Below are 16,992 nucleotides of genomic sequence, written 5' to 3' on the forward strand. Positions count from 1 at the left end.
TCTACAGCTTCAATGACTGTCAATGATCAACCTGTTTCCTTGCATTGTTCTGCAACCAGTACTTTTTTTCTGCTTTATCTGTATAACTAGGGTTTTTCTTGTTTTCAGTACTTTCAAGACCAGCCACTTTTCAAAAACTATGTAATTCTAGATCCATTCACATTTCACCCTTCAGTTTCTATATCTGCACCTTTACTGATTGATCTTGCTTGTTTTTTACCATCTGTTAACTAAAGGCTTTTTTTTTCAATAGTTGATTCACCTTTTCTTAAAAAAGACAAAGGGAGTGATCTTATGAAAAAAAATTCGAAGTCCAGAATGAACTTGGAAACAGGAGAGTTCTGATCTGTTTTTTTTTGGTGAATCCAAATCTGGTATCTTAGGCATTTCAAGCAGGAAAAAAGTCAAAATTCGTATCTCACTTGTAGAGGATGCCTGAAAGCTGGCTGATAGCAGGTTTCTCTGCTCTGCGCAGCAGAGAGACCTGACACACAGTCTGTGCTGCTTTCAACTTGCCTGTGTGCCTAAAGCAGGCCCCACCACCACCCGCCCCCCCCCCCCAACTCCCATTACTGTAGGGGCCCAGGGCCTATCTTGAGCTGCCCAGCCCCACCCTACCTCCGCAGAGTGGCAGCAAGCCCCCATCCCTCCCCCTATCGATCACAAATGCAGAGCGCTCATCAATTTTCTTTTCTCATCCACCCCCCTCCCCCTTGGCACAGCCCATTGCCTGGTGGGCAGTGCTAGGGTGGCAGGTTGGCATTGCCCAAGGGGGCACTACATGCTTCCTGCCCCCCCCTTGCCTATGACCTCCCTGAGGACCTCAGCGGTCTCTGGTTCTACTGGCGAGGCCATCACATTTGGTCCCCGTTGGTGGGGACCAGCTATGATTTTCACAGGATCGAACTGCTCCCAGCGAGGTCACAGAGGCAAGCAAGCCTGAAGGATTAAATCCCAGGCTAATCCTATTGAAATGACATTTAAATTAAATTAATATTATTTATTGAGTCTTAAGCTGATCGCGCTGGATATCTGGTGCTGGTAAGATCACAACAGGCGAAAAATCGGGCGCGAACCTGATTTCTCGGCTCCCTGACGATCTTATCGGCTTGCCCTGCACATTTGCCTGTTGAAAGCCACAGAGACAGTGACAGGTCTCTCTGCTGCGGAGAGCAGAGAAACCTGCACATGTGCAATTGCGCCCTCTGCTGCTTTTGGGCAATATATGCTGTGCCCCCACCACCTACAGGAGAGAAACGGATTTTGAGGTTTCTTTCATAAAACCACATATTGGCCGGCGAGGTGTGCGCACCCTTGCCCCCCCCCCACCCCCCAACCCAATTTGTGACTCAAGGTTTTCTTTGCTGTCATGAAATCCCTTATACAAACTGTTATCATATGGCTTCACCATATGCTGTGTTCCTTTCTTAAAGTTATGAAATGAATGCACAGAGTGGACAGGGCAAGCCCTTAAACCTTGCTTCTAAAAGCAATTCAAATTCAATTTGAAATTGAATCCAATTCACTGTCTTCACAAAAGAGGCATACAAGATCCTAGCTGACAAGAAAAGGCATTGTACTTGATCTTGGGCTTGATCTGATGTTGCTGTTAGCCAAAAGATCAAGAAGCAACCAACCAACATCAGGGTTTTCATTGCATTATATATTGCAGACAAAATTAAATATTCTCTGTGTTAGTAATGGAGTGTCAATGGTTAGGCATGATGTGGATATGCTGACGTTAGACATAGGAAGAAGTCTCACAACACTAAGTTAAATGTCCAACAAGTTTATTTGGTAGCAAAAGCCATAGCTTTTGGAGCGCTGTTTCTTCGTCAAATAAGTGGGAGTTCTGTTCACAAACAGGGCATGTAAAGACAAACTCAATTTACAAAATAATGGTTGGAATGTGATTTTTTGCAGGTAATCAAGTCTTAAAGGTACAGACAACGTGAGTGGAGACAGGGTTAAGCGCAGGTTAAAGAGATGTGTATTGTCTCCAGCCAGGGTAGTTAGTGAAATTTTGCAAGCCCAGGCAAGTTGTGGGGATTACAGATAGTGTGACATGAACCCAAGATCCTGGTTGAGGCTGTCCTCCTGTGTGGAACTTGGCTATCAGTCTCTGCTCAATGACTCTGCGTTGTCATGTGTGGTGAAGGCCGCCTTGGAGAATGCTTACCTGAAGATCAAAGGCTGAATGCCCGTGACCGCTGAAGTGTTCCCCACAGAAAGAGAACACTCCTGCCTGGTGATTCTCAAGCGGTGTTCATTCATCCGTTGTTGTAGCATCTGCATGGTCTCCCCAATGTACCATGCCTCGGGACATCCTTTCCTGCAGGAAGACAACGTTGGCTGAGTTGCAAGATATGCACTGTGTACCTGGTGGATCATGTTCTCATGTGAGATGATGGCATCCGTGATGATGATTCGGCACATCTTGCAGAGGTTGCTGTGGCAGGATTGTGTGGTGTCGTGGTCACTGTTCTCCTGTAGGTTGAGTAGTTTGCTGCGGACAATGGTCTGTTTGAGTTTGTGCGGTTGTTTGAAGGCAAGAAGTGGGGGTATGGGGATGGCCTTAGCAAGATGTTCATCTTCATCAATGACATGTTGAAGGCTCTGGAGAAGATATTGTAGCTTCTCTGCTCTGGGGAAGTATTGGACACTCCAGGGAAGTACCTGGACCACAATGTCTTCACCTACAATAACTAGTTCTTCATCTAGACATACGGAAAGCCATGGGAACCAAATTCTCACCTCAATATGCCAACATTTCAACGCACGGGTTCAAATAAGACCCCTTCACCACACAGGACCTTCAACTGATGCTGTACACTAGATGCATCAATGACATTTTCTTCCTTTTAGACTCATGCTGAACAATCACTGAAATAACTATATGATGACATCAACAAGTTCCATCCCACCATCAGAGTCACCATGAACTACTCTCCCGGAATCAGTTGCATTCTTGGACACACGCCATCAAGGATAGTCACCTCAGCACTTCCCTGTACCGCAAGCTCATGAATAACCTCACGATGTTCCACTTCTCCAGTTTCCACTCTAAACACATTAAAGGAGCCATCCCCTATGGACAAGCCCTCTGTATACACAAGATCTGCTCAGATAAGTAGATCACAACAGACGCCTCCAGACACTGAAAGATGCCCTCATAAGAATAGGATATGGTGCTCGACTCATCAATCGACAGTTCCGACATTCTACAGCAAAAAAACGCACCAACCACCTCGGAAGACAAACACGGGACACGACAGATAGAGTACCCTTCGTCGTCCAGTACTTCCCCGGAGTGGAGAAGCTAAAACATCTTCGCCGGAGCCTTTAACATGTCATTGATGAAGACGAACATCTCACCAAGGCCATCCCCACTTCATGCCTTCAAATAACCGCACAACCTCAAACAGACCACTGTCCGCAGCAAACTACCCAGCCTTCAGGAGAACAGTGACCATGACACCACACAACCCTACCACAGCAACCTCTGCAAAATGTGCCGGATCAGTGACACGGATGCGATCATGTCACGTGAGAACACCATCCACCAGGTACATGGTACATACGCTTTCAACTCGGCCAATGTTGTTGACCTGATACGCTACAGGAAAGGATGTCCCGAGGCATGGTACACTGGGGAGACCATGCAGACAATGGATGAATGAACACTGCTTGACAATCACCAGGCAAGAGCGTTCTCTTCCTGTAGGAGAACACTTCAGCGGTCACGGGCATTCAGCCTCTGATGTTTGGGTAAGCGTTCTCCAAGGCAGCTTCACGACAACGCAGAGTCACTGAGCAGAGACTGATAGCCAAGTTCCGCACACATGAGGATGGCCTCAACAGGGATCTTGGGTTCATTTCACACTATCTGGGCTTGCAAAATCTCAATAACTGTCCCAGCTGGAGACAATACACATCTCTTTAACCTGTGCTTACCCCTGTCTCCACTCACATTCTTTGTACCTTTAAGACTTGATTACCTGTAAAGACTAACATTCCAACCATTATTTTGTAAACTGAGTTTGTGTCTTTATATACTCTGTTTGTGAACAGAACTCCCACTTACCTGACGAAGGAGCAGCGCTCCGACAGCAAGTGGCTTTTGCTAACAAATAAACCTGTTGGACTTCAACCTAGTGTTGAGAGATTTCTTACTTAGTAATGCAGACCAGTCCAATTCAGTAATCATTAAGTGCATTATGAGGTTGCTAGGTGGATGGATATTGATGAATAATTGCTCAGCAATTAATTTGGGGTAGCACGGTAGCATAGTGGTTAGCACTGCTGCTTCACAGCTCCAGGGACCTGGGTTCAAATCCCAGCTTGGGTCTCTGTCTGTGTGGAGTTTGCACATTCTCCCTGTGTTCCTGTGTGTTTCCAAGGGGTGCTCCGTTTTCCTTCCACAGTCCAAAGATGTGTGGGCTATGTTGATTGGCCATTCTAAATTGTCTCTTAGTGTCCCGGGATGCATAGGTTAGAGGGATATGGGGACCGGGCCTGGGTGGGATTATGGTTGGTGCAGACCCGATGGGCTCAATGGCCTCTTTCTGCACTGTAGGATTCTACGATCTCAAAAGGTGGATTGTATTATATATATCAGAAGTGTTATTTTAAATGAGAATTAAATATTGTCTTTGTATAGGTGACCACTTCATTTTTTTAAGCTTTCTGTTCATTTTCAATGTCATTCATGATCTAGTGGAAAATGGTGATAAACACATCAGAAACCATTTGGTATATTACCCAAGTTCTCTACCTTAAAGTAGGCACAGTGCGATCAATTATAATGCCCCCACAACGATCACAGAATTGTTATGGCACCGAAAGAGGCCATTTGGCCCTCTGTGTCTGCACCGGCTCTCCAAATGAGGATCATGATACTGTGCCATTCCCCTGCCTTTTCCCAATACCCCTGCACATTCTCTAAATGCCTTGAATGAATCTGCCTCCATCACGCCTCCAAATCTGAACCCCTCGTTGTATGAAAAAGCTTTTACTCGCATCACATTTGCTTCTTTTGCAGATTACTTTAAAACTGTGCCCCCTTGTAGAATCATAGAAGTCGTAGAAACCCTACAGAACAGAAAGAGGCTATGCAGTCCATCGAGTCTGCACCGACCGAAGTCCCACCCAGGCCCTACCCCCATATTCCTACATATTTTACCCACTAATTCCTCTAATTCCATCTCAGGACACTAAGGGGCAATTTTAGCAAGGCCAATCAACCTAACCCGCACATCTTTGGACTTGATCCTTTTATGAGTGGTACAGTTTCTCCCCATTTACTCTGTCCAGCCCTCTCATAATTTTGAACATCTCTATCAAATTTCCTCTTAAATGTCTTCTTTCCAAGCAGAACAGCCCTAATCTCTGCAAATTATCCTCATAACTGAAGTTTCTCATATCTGGAACCATTCTTCTAAATCTCTTCTGCACTTTCTCCAATGTTTCGCATCCTTTCTATCGTGCGACACCCATAACTGTACATAAAATTTCAGCTGAAGTCTAACTTGTGTCTTGTATAAGTTCAGCATAACCTCCTTTGTCTTGTACTCTATGCCTCTGTTAAGAAAGCTGAGAATATTGTATGCTTTATTAACTGCTCTCCCCACCTGTCCTGCTATCTTCAATGATGTATGCACGTATACACCCTGGTCCCTCTGCTCTTTTAGCCGTTTCAGAATTTTGTCCCTTATTTTATATTGTCCCTCAATGTTCTTCCCACCAAAATGCATTGCATTGAACTTCATTTGCCATATATCTGCCCAGTTTACCAATGCATCTATATTCTTTTGAACTTCTACACTGTCCTCTTCACAGTTTACAATGCTTCCAAGTTTTGTGTCATTCGCAATCTTTGAAATTGTCCCCTGCACACCATGATGTAGATCACTTAATTAGAAAAAGCAAGGGCCCCAATACTGACCTGGGAACACCACTTCAAGCCTTCTTCCAGCCCAATAAATATCCAGTGACCATTATACTTCCTATTATTCAGCCAATTTTGTATCCACTTTGCTACTGTCCCTTTTTTTCTATGAGCTATAACTTTCTCACATGTTTGTTGTGTGGCAAAGTATCAAATGCATTCTGAAAATCCGTGTCCACCACATCAACTACATTCCCTCATTGACCCTTTCTGTTACCTCTCCAAAAAGCTCCAAGTTAGTTAAACATGATTCCTCTCTAGCAATCCATGCTGACTCTTCCTAATCAACTCCAATTTTTAATGTGACTACTAATTCTATCCCAAATAATTGTTTCTAGAAGCTGTCGCTGAACTGACTTGTCTGTAATTACTGGGGTTATCCTTTCAACTTGTTTTGAAGAAACTTGTAACCCTGGGTGATTTTTTAAAGTAGTCATGATGTGGATGTGCCGGCGTTGGACTGGGGTAAACACAGTAAAAAGTCTGACAACACCAGGTTTTAGTCCAACCGATTTATTTGATTTATTTCACCTGACGAAGAGGGAAACCTCGAAAGCTTGTGCATTTACTATCAAATAAATCGGTTGGACTAAAACCTGGTGTTGTCAGACTTTTTACTGATTTTTAAAAAATATTTTATTGCACATCCTTTCTCACGTTTGTGCCTAAACTGATAGAGTGTGGCACTTTTGTGAGAAATCAGGGAACCTTTTATTCATTGGAAGAAGAGAGATTTATTTGGATAAAATTTGATTATTATTGAGTTCATGTGGACACTTGCTAACTCACAGAGCCTCCCAAGGTGTAGCCCCAGTTTTCCCACTGTTTCCCACTGTTTAAAGCTTGATTATCTTCAGATTTCTTGAAGCAAAATTGTATTTGGCAACATTTTCCAGGAAATGTGTAATTAAATAGATAAGGGAATGTAGTATAAATGAAGACTATGAGATGTATCACAGGAATCTTGTTGGAAAACATCAGACATGATAAGAGGAAATATAGTTACATAGAAAGCTGGCTTCATGAGTTAGGATAACTGGGTGATGCTTAGATTGGAAATGGATTGCATGCTGTATACCCCAGGTGTCAGTATTTGATTTGATTTTTGATTTGATTTGATTTATTACTGTCACATATTAACATACAGTGAAAGGTATTATTTCTTGCGTGCTAAACAGACAAAACATACCGTTCATGAAGAAGGAAACAAGAGAGTGCAGAACGTGGTGTTACAGTCACAGCTAGAGAAAGATCAACTTAATGCAAAGTAAATCCATTCAAAAGTCTCACAGCAACAGGGTAGAAGCTGTTCTTGAATCAGTTGGCACGTGACCTCAGACTTTTGTATCTTTTTCCGGAAGGAAGAAGGTGGAAGAGAGAATGTCTGGGGTGCGTGGGGTCCTTAATTATGCTGGCTGCTTTGCCGAGATAGCAGAAAGTGTAGGCAGAGTCAATGGATGGGTGGCTGGTTAATGTAAGCCTACATGTGACACTAAAATAAATAAACTTTATAATTTTTCATTATTACATATTGCATTGCCATGCATCTTGAACACCTGTAAAGTGACTTAATTTTGGTAACTCTAAATGGTTTTTAGAGTTTATTTTTAAATCCACAAAGATATGCAGTCTTTGCTTGGCTACAACAGAGGATATACTGCATTAATTTTGATATTTGATATGACTTTTTGCTATTTGAATAATTTCTGCATTGTGTTTGCAGATGGAGCAGTCCTTATCTGATGGAAAGCATAACAGACCACCAATCAAAGACTCAAACAGGGATAATGCACTGTCATTTCACAGCCACCAACATCAGATTGAGGTTAGAGTTATTTTTTAATTCCTTTACATGCCTGTTTACAGGCATGTTTTTAATTGATGAAGTTCAATTATTCGCTTCCTAAGACTTGACAAATATCAATTAAACTATTTTTTTCCAGCTTTCTCACTTACAGCACCAGAAGAAATTATTGCATGTTCCATAGTGAAATAATATATCCTTAAAAAAAGGTTAATATGCTATATGAATGATGCTGGGGTTCCCAAACCAAATTCTGCAGAATCCCCCACACACACATTCATCCCTCCCCCAACTTCCAATCACACACATATCACAGACACACACACATCACAGACACACACTTACTCATGCCCCACACACATCTGTACACACGGAGGAGAATGTGTGGGGGTGAGTGTGTGTGCGTATGTTTGGGGCGGGTGAATGTGTGTGGGAGGTGTGTGTGTGTGACTATATGTGGGAGGTTTGTGTGACTGTGTGTGTGGGAAGGGTGTGTGTGGGAAGGGTGTGTGTGGGAAGGGTGTGTGTGGGAAGGGTGTGTGTGGGAAGGGTGTGTGTGGGAAGGGTGTGTGTGGGAAGGGTGTGTGTGGGAAGGGTGTGTGTGGGAAGGGTGTGTGTGGGAAGGGTGTGTGTGTGACTGCACGTGTGGGAAGGGCGTGTGTGTGACTGCACGTGTGGGAAGGGCGTGTGTGTGACTGCACGTGTGGGAAGGGCGTGTGTGTGACTGCACGTGTGGGATGGGCGTGTGTGTGACTGCACGTGTGGGATGGGCATGTGTGTAACTGCACGTGTGGGGGGCGGGGGGCTGGGGTGAGAGTGTGTGTGTGTAGGGCTGACACAATGGTTAGGAGAGTTGCCTCACACTGCCAGGGACCTGGGTTCAATTCCAGCCTCGGGTTACTTTCTGCGTGGAGTTTGCATGTTCTTCCCATGTCTGCGTGGGTTTCCTCTGGGTGCTCTAGTTTCCTCCCACAGTCCAAAGCTGTGCACGTTCAGTAGATTGGCTGTTGTAAATTGCCCCTTAGTGCCAGATGGATTAGTGGGGTAAATACATGAGGTTATGGGGTTAGGGCATGGGTGGGTTTGTTTTGGTGCAGGCTCAATGGGTCAAATGGCCTCCTTCTGCATTTAGGGATTCTATGTTTGTGTATGTGTGGTGGGGGGTGTGTGACTGTGCGTGTGGGGAGTGAGCGTCTATGGAGTGAGCGTCTGCATGTGTACCCTACTGCTGCTGTGTGACTGCAGAGGGAGGGTCCTCCAAGGGGGCTTGGGCTGGGGGCAAGAGGTTGACCTCGGGACTCCCCCCTGGGATGGGCGTCTGTGGCTGGACTAGCCCTGGGAAACCTGAAGATCACTCTTGGCACGATCATTTCAGGTGGCTCTCTGATCAAACTCGTTATTCTTGTACGTGTACTGTGAAAACTTTGAAGTGGTCTGCTCAATTTAATCTCTACGCTCTCTGGATGCTTGGAAGGCTCCCAAATCACAGCAACACACCTTTCTGCGGGAGGGATTCCCCTTTCTCCTTCTAAGAAGCTGCAGACTAAGAAGACTGCTTTGAAGTACTCTGACTCACAGGAGAAGTTACTTCTACGCAGACCCATTGTTTTAACACTGCAGTTTTAAGTCTCTGAGCCTTCCTAGAAAGCTCAGAGCCTTTGTCAGCCTCTGCAGTCCTTTGAAATCCATTGCCAGCCTTTGAAAACTGTTTAATTTCACAGTCCAGAACCTTTAACTAACCTTTGATTGACAGCTTAATGGTTTTTACACAGCATGCTTGAGGCTTGTTTATTTCTTTCCCTTCAATGTTGAATGCAACTGAAGTACCCTCATTGCACCTAACTGCGATGTTTATGAACATCCTGGTTCTGCTTGAAAACAGCAGGCAACCTTAAAGCAGTTAAGTGCTGTTGTGTAAAAGCTGAGACCCCTACCCCAGAGGTGAGTCCCGGGGCCAATTCCTTGTACCTTATTCAAGCACCCTCCACCCACCATCCCCAGATCTCTTGGGGGACCATCATTATGCAGCCTTTTAGTGGCAAAGGAGCACATGGGCACTGCACCTACCTCCTTGATCCCTCTTCAGGTCTATCACACCAGGTCCATGAATGTTAGGACCATCATCAAAATCCATGCAGTGCAATTCCGGTTTTGCCCATCCCTAATTGCCCTTGACTCACTAGCTTGCTCGGCCATTTGAGAGGGCATTAGAGGGCATTTAATAATCAACTGCATCTAAAGTTGCATATAGAATGACAGATTTTCTTCCCTGAAGGACATTAGTGAATCAGGTGGGTTTTTACAACAATTGATGATAGCTATCATGGTCACTATTACTGAGACTAGCTTTATATTTCAGATTTGTTAATTTAATTTAAATTTCACCAGCTTTGAACCCATGTCCCCAGAGTATTAACCTGGGTCTCTGGATTACTAGTTCAGTGATTATTACCACTACATCACCATCTCCTCCCAGTGTATGCCTGGGTGTATTCATGCAGGCTACAGTTTAAGTGAATAATTCCTGAAGCATGATACAATCTTTGAAAGAGAATTAGCACTTAGAACATAGAACATTACAGTGCAGAACAGGCCCTTCGGCCCACGATGTTGCGCTGACCAGTTAAAAAACAATGACCCACTAACCTAAACCAATCCCTTTTCGTCCATAAACCTATCCACGGATCTCTTAAACGCCCCCAAACTAGGCGCATTTACAACTGCAGCAGGCAGGGCATTCCAATCCCTCACCACCCTCTGGGTAAAGAACCTACCCCTGACATCCGTCCTATAACTACCCCCCCTTAATTTAAAGCCATGCCCCCTCGTGCTAAATTTCTCCATCAGAGGAAAAAGGCTATCACTATCCACCCTATCTAAACCTCTAATCATCTTATATGTTTCAATAAGATCCCCTCTTAGCCGCCTTCTTTCCAGCGAAAACAACCCCAAATCCCTCAGCCTCTCCTCATAGGACCTCCCCTCCATACCAGGCAACATCCTGGTAAACCTCCTCTGCACCCTCTCCAAAGCCTCCACATCCTTCCTGTAATGTGGGGACCAGAACTGCACACAGTACTCCAAGTGCGGCCGCACCAGAGTTGTGTACAGTTGCAACATAACGCTGCGACTCCTAAATTCAATCCCCCTACCAATAAACGCCAAGACACTGTATGCCTTCTTAACAACCTTATCTACTTGAGAAGCCTGAAATGTAGTGTTAAAAGTATGTTACTTATAATTGTTTTCCTGTTGTATTTTCAAGAGATTACCCCATGCCCCTTGAAATTCTACTGAGCATTTCATTCAGATTCTGATCATACATTATTTACCAAACGGGTATGCAAGAAATAAGGTTACTCTACTATGTTTATTTTTTAGCCTGGAGGATATCATGACATACACTTAGAAGATGGTATATCCACAAAAGAAAATAAATATGTATTTTCTGATACAGTGCCCAGGGATAGACGAGTACGAAGTTATTATGAAGGTAAGTGGGAGTTCATTTATCAGTGGACATTGATCGAGTGCAATGTAGTGGTATGGATATTTAATAATGTTATTGTTTGTACAGACTATTCTTCATTGGAGGGGACGTTTAGTGAGAGAGGCCCAATTAATGTATCAATGACTAGTAACACTAAGTCAAAGCATTCCAAAAGACAGACTGCTTTTGATCTTTGGTAAGTTTTTTTTTACTTAGTTTCTATGTTTGCTAATACAATAATTTTGAAAGAAGCTTGCGTGCTAGCAAAACTAAATGTGGAGCAGATTTGTGCAGGCATTGGAAAAAAATCTTTTTAAGTAGACTTTAAGTTATATGTGCATAGTGAATATAGAATTTAGTTATGTGCTGTTGTGCATTTTCATGTCTGGAATTCCCAACAGGAATCAAACATCTTCCTATACCCAAATGCTTTATAAATGTGCGTTGGGATAAAAGGGGTTGTGTTAAAATTTAATCTTGATTTTCATCTTTAAGTGCAAGTCAAAGATTTTGGATATTATAAAACAAAAGGAGTAATTATAATCTTCTGAAAATTAAGTTTGTTTCTTGTTTAAAAAAAACTTCAGATTGCATTCTGAGAACGCTAAAACCCATCAGGACTGTATTTAATGATGATAATTTGTAACATTGTTCTAATAAACTACATTTGCAGTCTTTGACATGTATTCAGTTTTGCATCAGTGTGGTGTTCCTGTCCTCATTTTGATTTATGTGTGTAGATGTCAACTATCTGGTGAAAATTTGATTTTATATATTTAGTTTTCACCGAAAAATATAGAAATATATTGTTAATTACACAAAATATTTTCATGCATTTTTTTTGTGCTTTTTATACAACTGTGGTAAAGACAAAGTTCTTATTCTACTTAGTATGATGCAATAAAATATGTTACTTTGTTTTTTTTAAACCAGTATAGAATTTTAAATTTTTAACATTTGGGTTATTATTTTGCATTCATAGTAAAACTGAATAGGAAAATATAATGAAACTTTAAGTTTGAAAGTTTAATTGAATTACATAAAAATGCATTTTTTTAAAAATTACTGCAAATTTACGTATTTAAAATATCAATAGCAATCAGAATGTTTGTGATTTTATACTCATTGCAGTTTCCATTGTTCAAATGATAGAAGGAAGGGAAAAAAAATGGGTAATTCTATTAATGAAGAATGAGATCAATGCAACAGTGAGAAATAATCTTGGCTTGGAAGATTAAAATGCTGAATCATTTTGGTTGAAGATAAGAAATAGCTAGGGGAAGAAGGCACTGGTGGGAATAGTTTATAGGCCCCCTATTAGGAATTACACTTTATGACAAAAAATGTATCAATAAATAATAGTAACATCTGAGAAAAGAACTGTAATAATTCTGGGCAATTTTAATCTTCATGTAGATTGGAAAAGTCACATTGGCAAAGGTAGCCCTTGAAGATAAATCCATAGACTGTACTCTGGACAGTTCATTGAACACTACATTCTGTAACTAACAGGTTATTTTATGTCTTATAATTTGTAATGAGATAGGATTAATGATCTCATAATAAAGGATCCTCCAGGCAAAAGGATTATAACTTGATGGAATTTCACTTTTATTTGAGGGTGGGAAACTTGTGTCTGAAATTAAAGCTGGAATTTTCCAGCTGTGGCAGGGCTGGTGAACCATTGAAATCTCAATTCACAATGGCGGGACTGGAAGATCCCGCCAGCGTGCAGGGCTGCAAAATTCCAACTTAAGTGTCTCAAACTTGAAAAAAGGCAATCACAAAGGTAAGAAGACAGAGTTGGCTACATTGGACCGGGAAAACAGGTTAAAAGGTAAGATGGTAGATCAGCAGTAACAACGTTCAAGGAGATATTTCATTATTCTCAACAAAGGTCTGTCCCATTGAGAAAGAAAGACTTGGGAAAAGGATGCATCATCCACTATCCATGACTAACTAAAGAAGATAAGAATGGTTTCTAAGTGAAAGAAACAGGTACAATGCTGTGAAGGTTAGTGGTGGCCAGAAGATTGGGAAATTTTAGAAACCAGCAAAGGATGACTTTAAAAAAAGGAAAAGTTGGAATATGAGTAAACTAGCAACAATAATAAATAAGAGCTTCTACTAGTATAAAAAAAAGGGTAGCTAAAATAAAGTAACTAACGTTAGTCCCTTAGGATATGAAATTACAGAATTAATAATGGGGAAAGCAGGAACTCGCAGAGGCTTTGAACAAGTATTTTGTATTTGTCTTCACAGTAGAGGACACACAAAGCATCCCAAGAATAGTAGGAAATCGAGGGAAAAGAAGAGAAAGGGACTTAAAATAGTCATGATTGGTAAGGAAAATGTAGTTGGAAAACTAATGAAGCTAAGGACTGACAAGTTCCCTTGGACTGTCTGGTTTGCATCCTAAGATCTTAAAAGAAATGACTGCAGAAACAGTAGGTGCATTGGTTGTGATCTTCTGAAATTCTTAGATCCTTCAAAGGTTCCAGCAGATAGGAATAGCACAAATCTAATACCTGTAGCCAAGAAAGGAAGGAGACAGAAATCATGAATCTGTTGGCCAGTTAGCCTAACATTTGTCAGTGGGAAAATGCTGCAATACATCATTAAGGAAATAGTAGCAGAATATTTAGAAAATCATAATAAAACTGATTGGAATCAGGGAAGATGATGGCTTAGTAATTCAGAGGCCCAGGATAATATTCTGGGAACAGCGGTTCAAATCCCACCATGGCAGTTGGTGAAATTCAATTGATTAATTAATCTGGAATTCAAGTCCAGTCCTAGTAATGGGACCATGATACTGTCACTGATTGTTGTAAAAACGTTTCTGGTTCACTAATGTCCTTTCAGGAAGGAAAGTTGCCATTCTTATCTGGTCTACCCAAGATAAGATTCTAGACTCACAGCTATGTGGTTGACTTTAAATGCCTCCTGAAATGATCTAACAAGACACTCAGTTGCAACAACCAAAAATCAGAAAAGAATGAAACCAGGCAGACCACTTGAAATTGAGCAGAAAGAACACTGGCACACTAAGCCCAATTGATAATGGACCTCTTTATTAATTTCTGGACACTTATGTGAAAATTGGAAGAATTGTTCCACAGACTTAATTAAGCAACAGCCTGACATAGTAGTACTCATGGAATCATACCTTATAAACAATTTTCCAGACACCACCATTACCATCCCTCAGTATTTACTGTCCTATCGGCTGGACAGACCCAGCAGAGGTGGTGGCACATTATACCAATGAGAGGGAGTTGTCCTGGGAGTCCTCAACATTAACTCTGAACCCCATGAAGTCTTATGGTAGCTCCTGATGATTACCACCTACTGATCCCTCAGCTAATGAATCAGTATTCCTTCATATTGAACTCCAGTTGGAAGAAACACTGACGGTAACAAGAGCACAGAATGTACTCTGGATGACACTTTAGTGTCCATCATCAAGTGTGGTTCTGTAGCACAGAGTTACATCCTACCGTCCTGCAGCTGATGCACCAGCACTCTTACATGTTTACTGTTGCCTGCCACATAGTCTGTTTTAACTCTTATACGGTGGACAAATAACTACAAGAAGACATCTTATTAGTACAACCAATATTTATTTAAATCCACACAATCAATAATCACCCACCGAACAACAATAAGTTATCTTACAGAAAATAATAGAATTCAAGTCCAATACAAGACCTTGACTTAACTTTGCGTGACTGGCAAGTACCCAAGCAGATATTGGCCTTTGTCTGTGTGCTGGTCTCGGTAGTCGTCTGCGTAGTCTTGTCCTTTGGTCTGGTCTGGCACTCTGGCTCTGGCCTTCCTTCCTTCTTGGGTATGGTGGCTCTCCTCATGCTGGTTGTCACTGGCGATGGCCACCATTGTTGTAGCTCGTTCGTGGGGTCAGAGAGAGAGAGATAGAGAGAGAGATTCTTGGTTGTGCAGCACCCTTTATATCCTGTTTGGTTTCATGCCCCTTTTTGGCCAATTGCCAATCAATTGATCAGGACTTGATCACCCTGACCGATAAGAGTCTAATCAGATCTCTGGTGTGTCCCCAGTGGCCATGTCTGTAGGTGCTGGAGGCACATAGGTCATATACCTCCCTCCTAAATAAGGGCTCACAGTGCCCTTATGCCTGGTACACAACCAGTGTGACCAGAAAGTCTCTTTCATCCTGGAGATGAAACAACCCAGTGTGACTATCAAGTCCCTTTCACCCTGGAGATGACCCTCTTTATTCACTCATCAGGATTGCAGCCTGTTTGTCTCTGTCTTTAAACTTCAGCCTGTTTCTTGCCCAATTGTCCCAGCGTGCTTTATAAAACGCCATTTCAGATGGCCCGTTTGGCCACAGTCCCCTCCTTTTGATCCTGAATGCGAAGCGTGATGAATCACAAACTCAGGACCAGTATCTGTCCCCAGTCACTCAACAGTCAAGCAAGGCCCAGGTATTGACGTGCATAGTAATAATACATTCCTACAAGATATTCCAAAAGTGACAGACAACAACTCTACAAATACAAGCAATCACATATTCTAAACACCATTTAGAAAAAATCATGTTGTCTGTTGTAAAGGCATTGACACTCTCCAGAGCCCTTAACTTTTCAGAAAAATTAATTCCCAATTTATTAGCATTTACATGCATTGAACCGAACAAAAACTTTACATGTAAACATGAGAATTACTACAGATAATATTTACTCAGTATAAGAAAGCCACAAAACAAACAGATATTACTTTGTAAAATTATCTCACATTCAAATAGTTACATCACAGACTGAGAATATGTTTCAATGCATCCCTCTTTGAAACACAAAACCCATACAGACTCTCTTTCCTTTACCCTTTATTTGTCAAAATTAAACTTAATTACTTCTTTAGAATTTAGGCAACTTCCCATTTATAAGTTGGTTATTTTGTGCACTCAATTTATCCTAGCAATTAAATGTCACAAACCGTAACACTTAAGCGTAACCAATCACTTTAATTTGAAAGTTAACAAGTGAGAAAAACTGAATGAGCCAAACTCTTCAAGTCTCAATTATCACTAGGTTGTGATAAACAATCTTGGAATCTTGAAGCTGCTAGGCTTGTTATTCACAAGCCATCTATTTAAAACAAAACACAAAAAATACATTTGGCTTGGAGCCAAATGAATTAATTTGGTCTCAAAATCTGTCAAATTAAAAACAAAAATAAAATTTACAACCTCCAATGTATATACTTTTTTAATGCCAAATTAGGAACAGAAGATGGTGAAATCTCTGCTGGTTAAGAAAACCCAAGAAATAAAACATTCCAATGTGGTGATGTCACAATCTCTTCAAGATAGAGTAAAGAGCACATGGTTCCCTCCAAGGTTTAACTCCTTTCTTAACAAAATTTGAACACAGGATTATTCAAAATTCAAATTGGTTGTTTCAAATTTCAATTTACATGCTTTGATTTCGAAATTTCAATTTACTTTCCAAAATTTGTGTTCAAAGCAATGTCCCATATATATACATATTATTTATGTATTTATATTCTATACCTTTTAAGCACAATCATGGCCATTGATTATACTCAAAAGATGAAGAAAATTCCAAAAATTAATTTCAATTTAATCCAATCCAATTTCTAAATTGTATTTAAACTCTGTATCAAACCCACTGTTGTAAAATCACACTTAGAGGAAGAACATTAAAACATTAAAGCAAACAACATAACAAAAACATCGAAACAACCACT

The 16,992-nt window shown here is 41.4% G+C and overlaps 1 protein-coding gene across 5 annotated transcripts in view; it reads left to right on the forward strand.

The window, feature by feature from the left end:
* The window catches only part of LOC145353369 (cyclin-dependent kinase-like 5), a 208,296-nt gene that overhangs the window by 145,463 nt on the left and 45,841 nt on the right, over positions 1-16,992 (forward strand). For all 5 annotated transcript variants that reach the window (XM_080204064.1, XM_080204067.1, XM_080204066.1 and 2 more), the window contains 3 exons: positions 7,671-7,772; positions 11,133-11,244; positions 11,329-11,437. In XM_080204064.1, coding sequence (XP_080060190.1) covers positions 7,671-7,772; positions 11,133-11,244; positions 11,329-11,437 — 323 coding nt within the window. The remainder of the gene's footprint in view (positions 1-7,670; positions 7,773-11,132; positions 11,245-11,328; positions 11,438-16,992) is intronic.

The sequence above is a fragment of the Carcharhinus amblyrhynchos genome, chromosome 15 (genome assembly GCF_965287045.1).
Source record: "Carcharhinus amblyrhynchos chromosome 15, sCarAmb.v2.hapA, whole genome shotgun sequence".
NCBI lineage: Eukaryota > Metazoa > Chordata > Chondrichthyes > Carcharhiniformes > Carcharhinidae > Carcharhinus > Carcharhinus amblyrhynchos.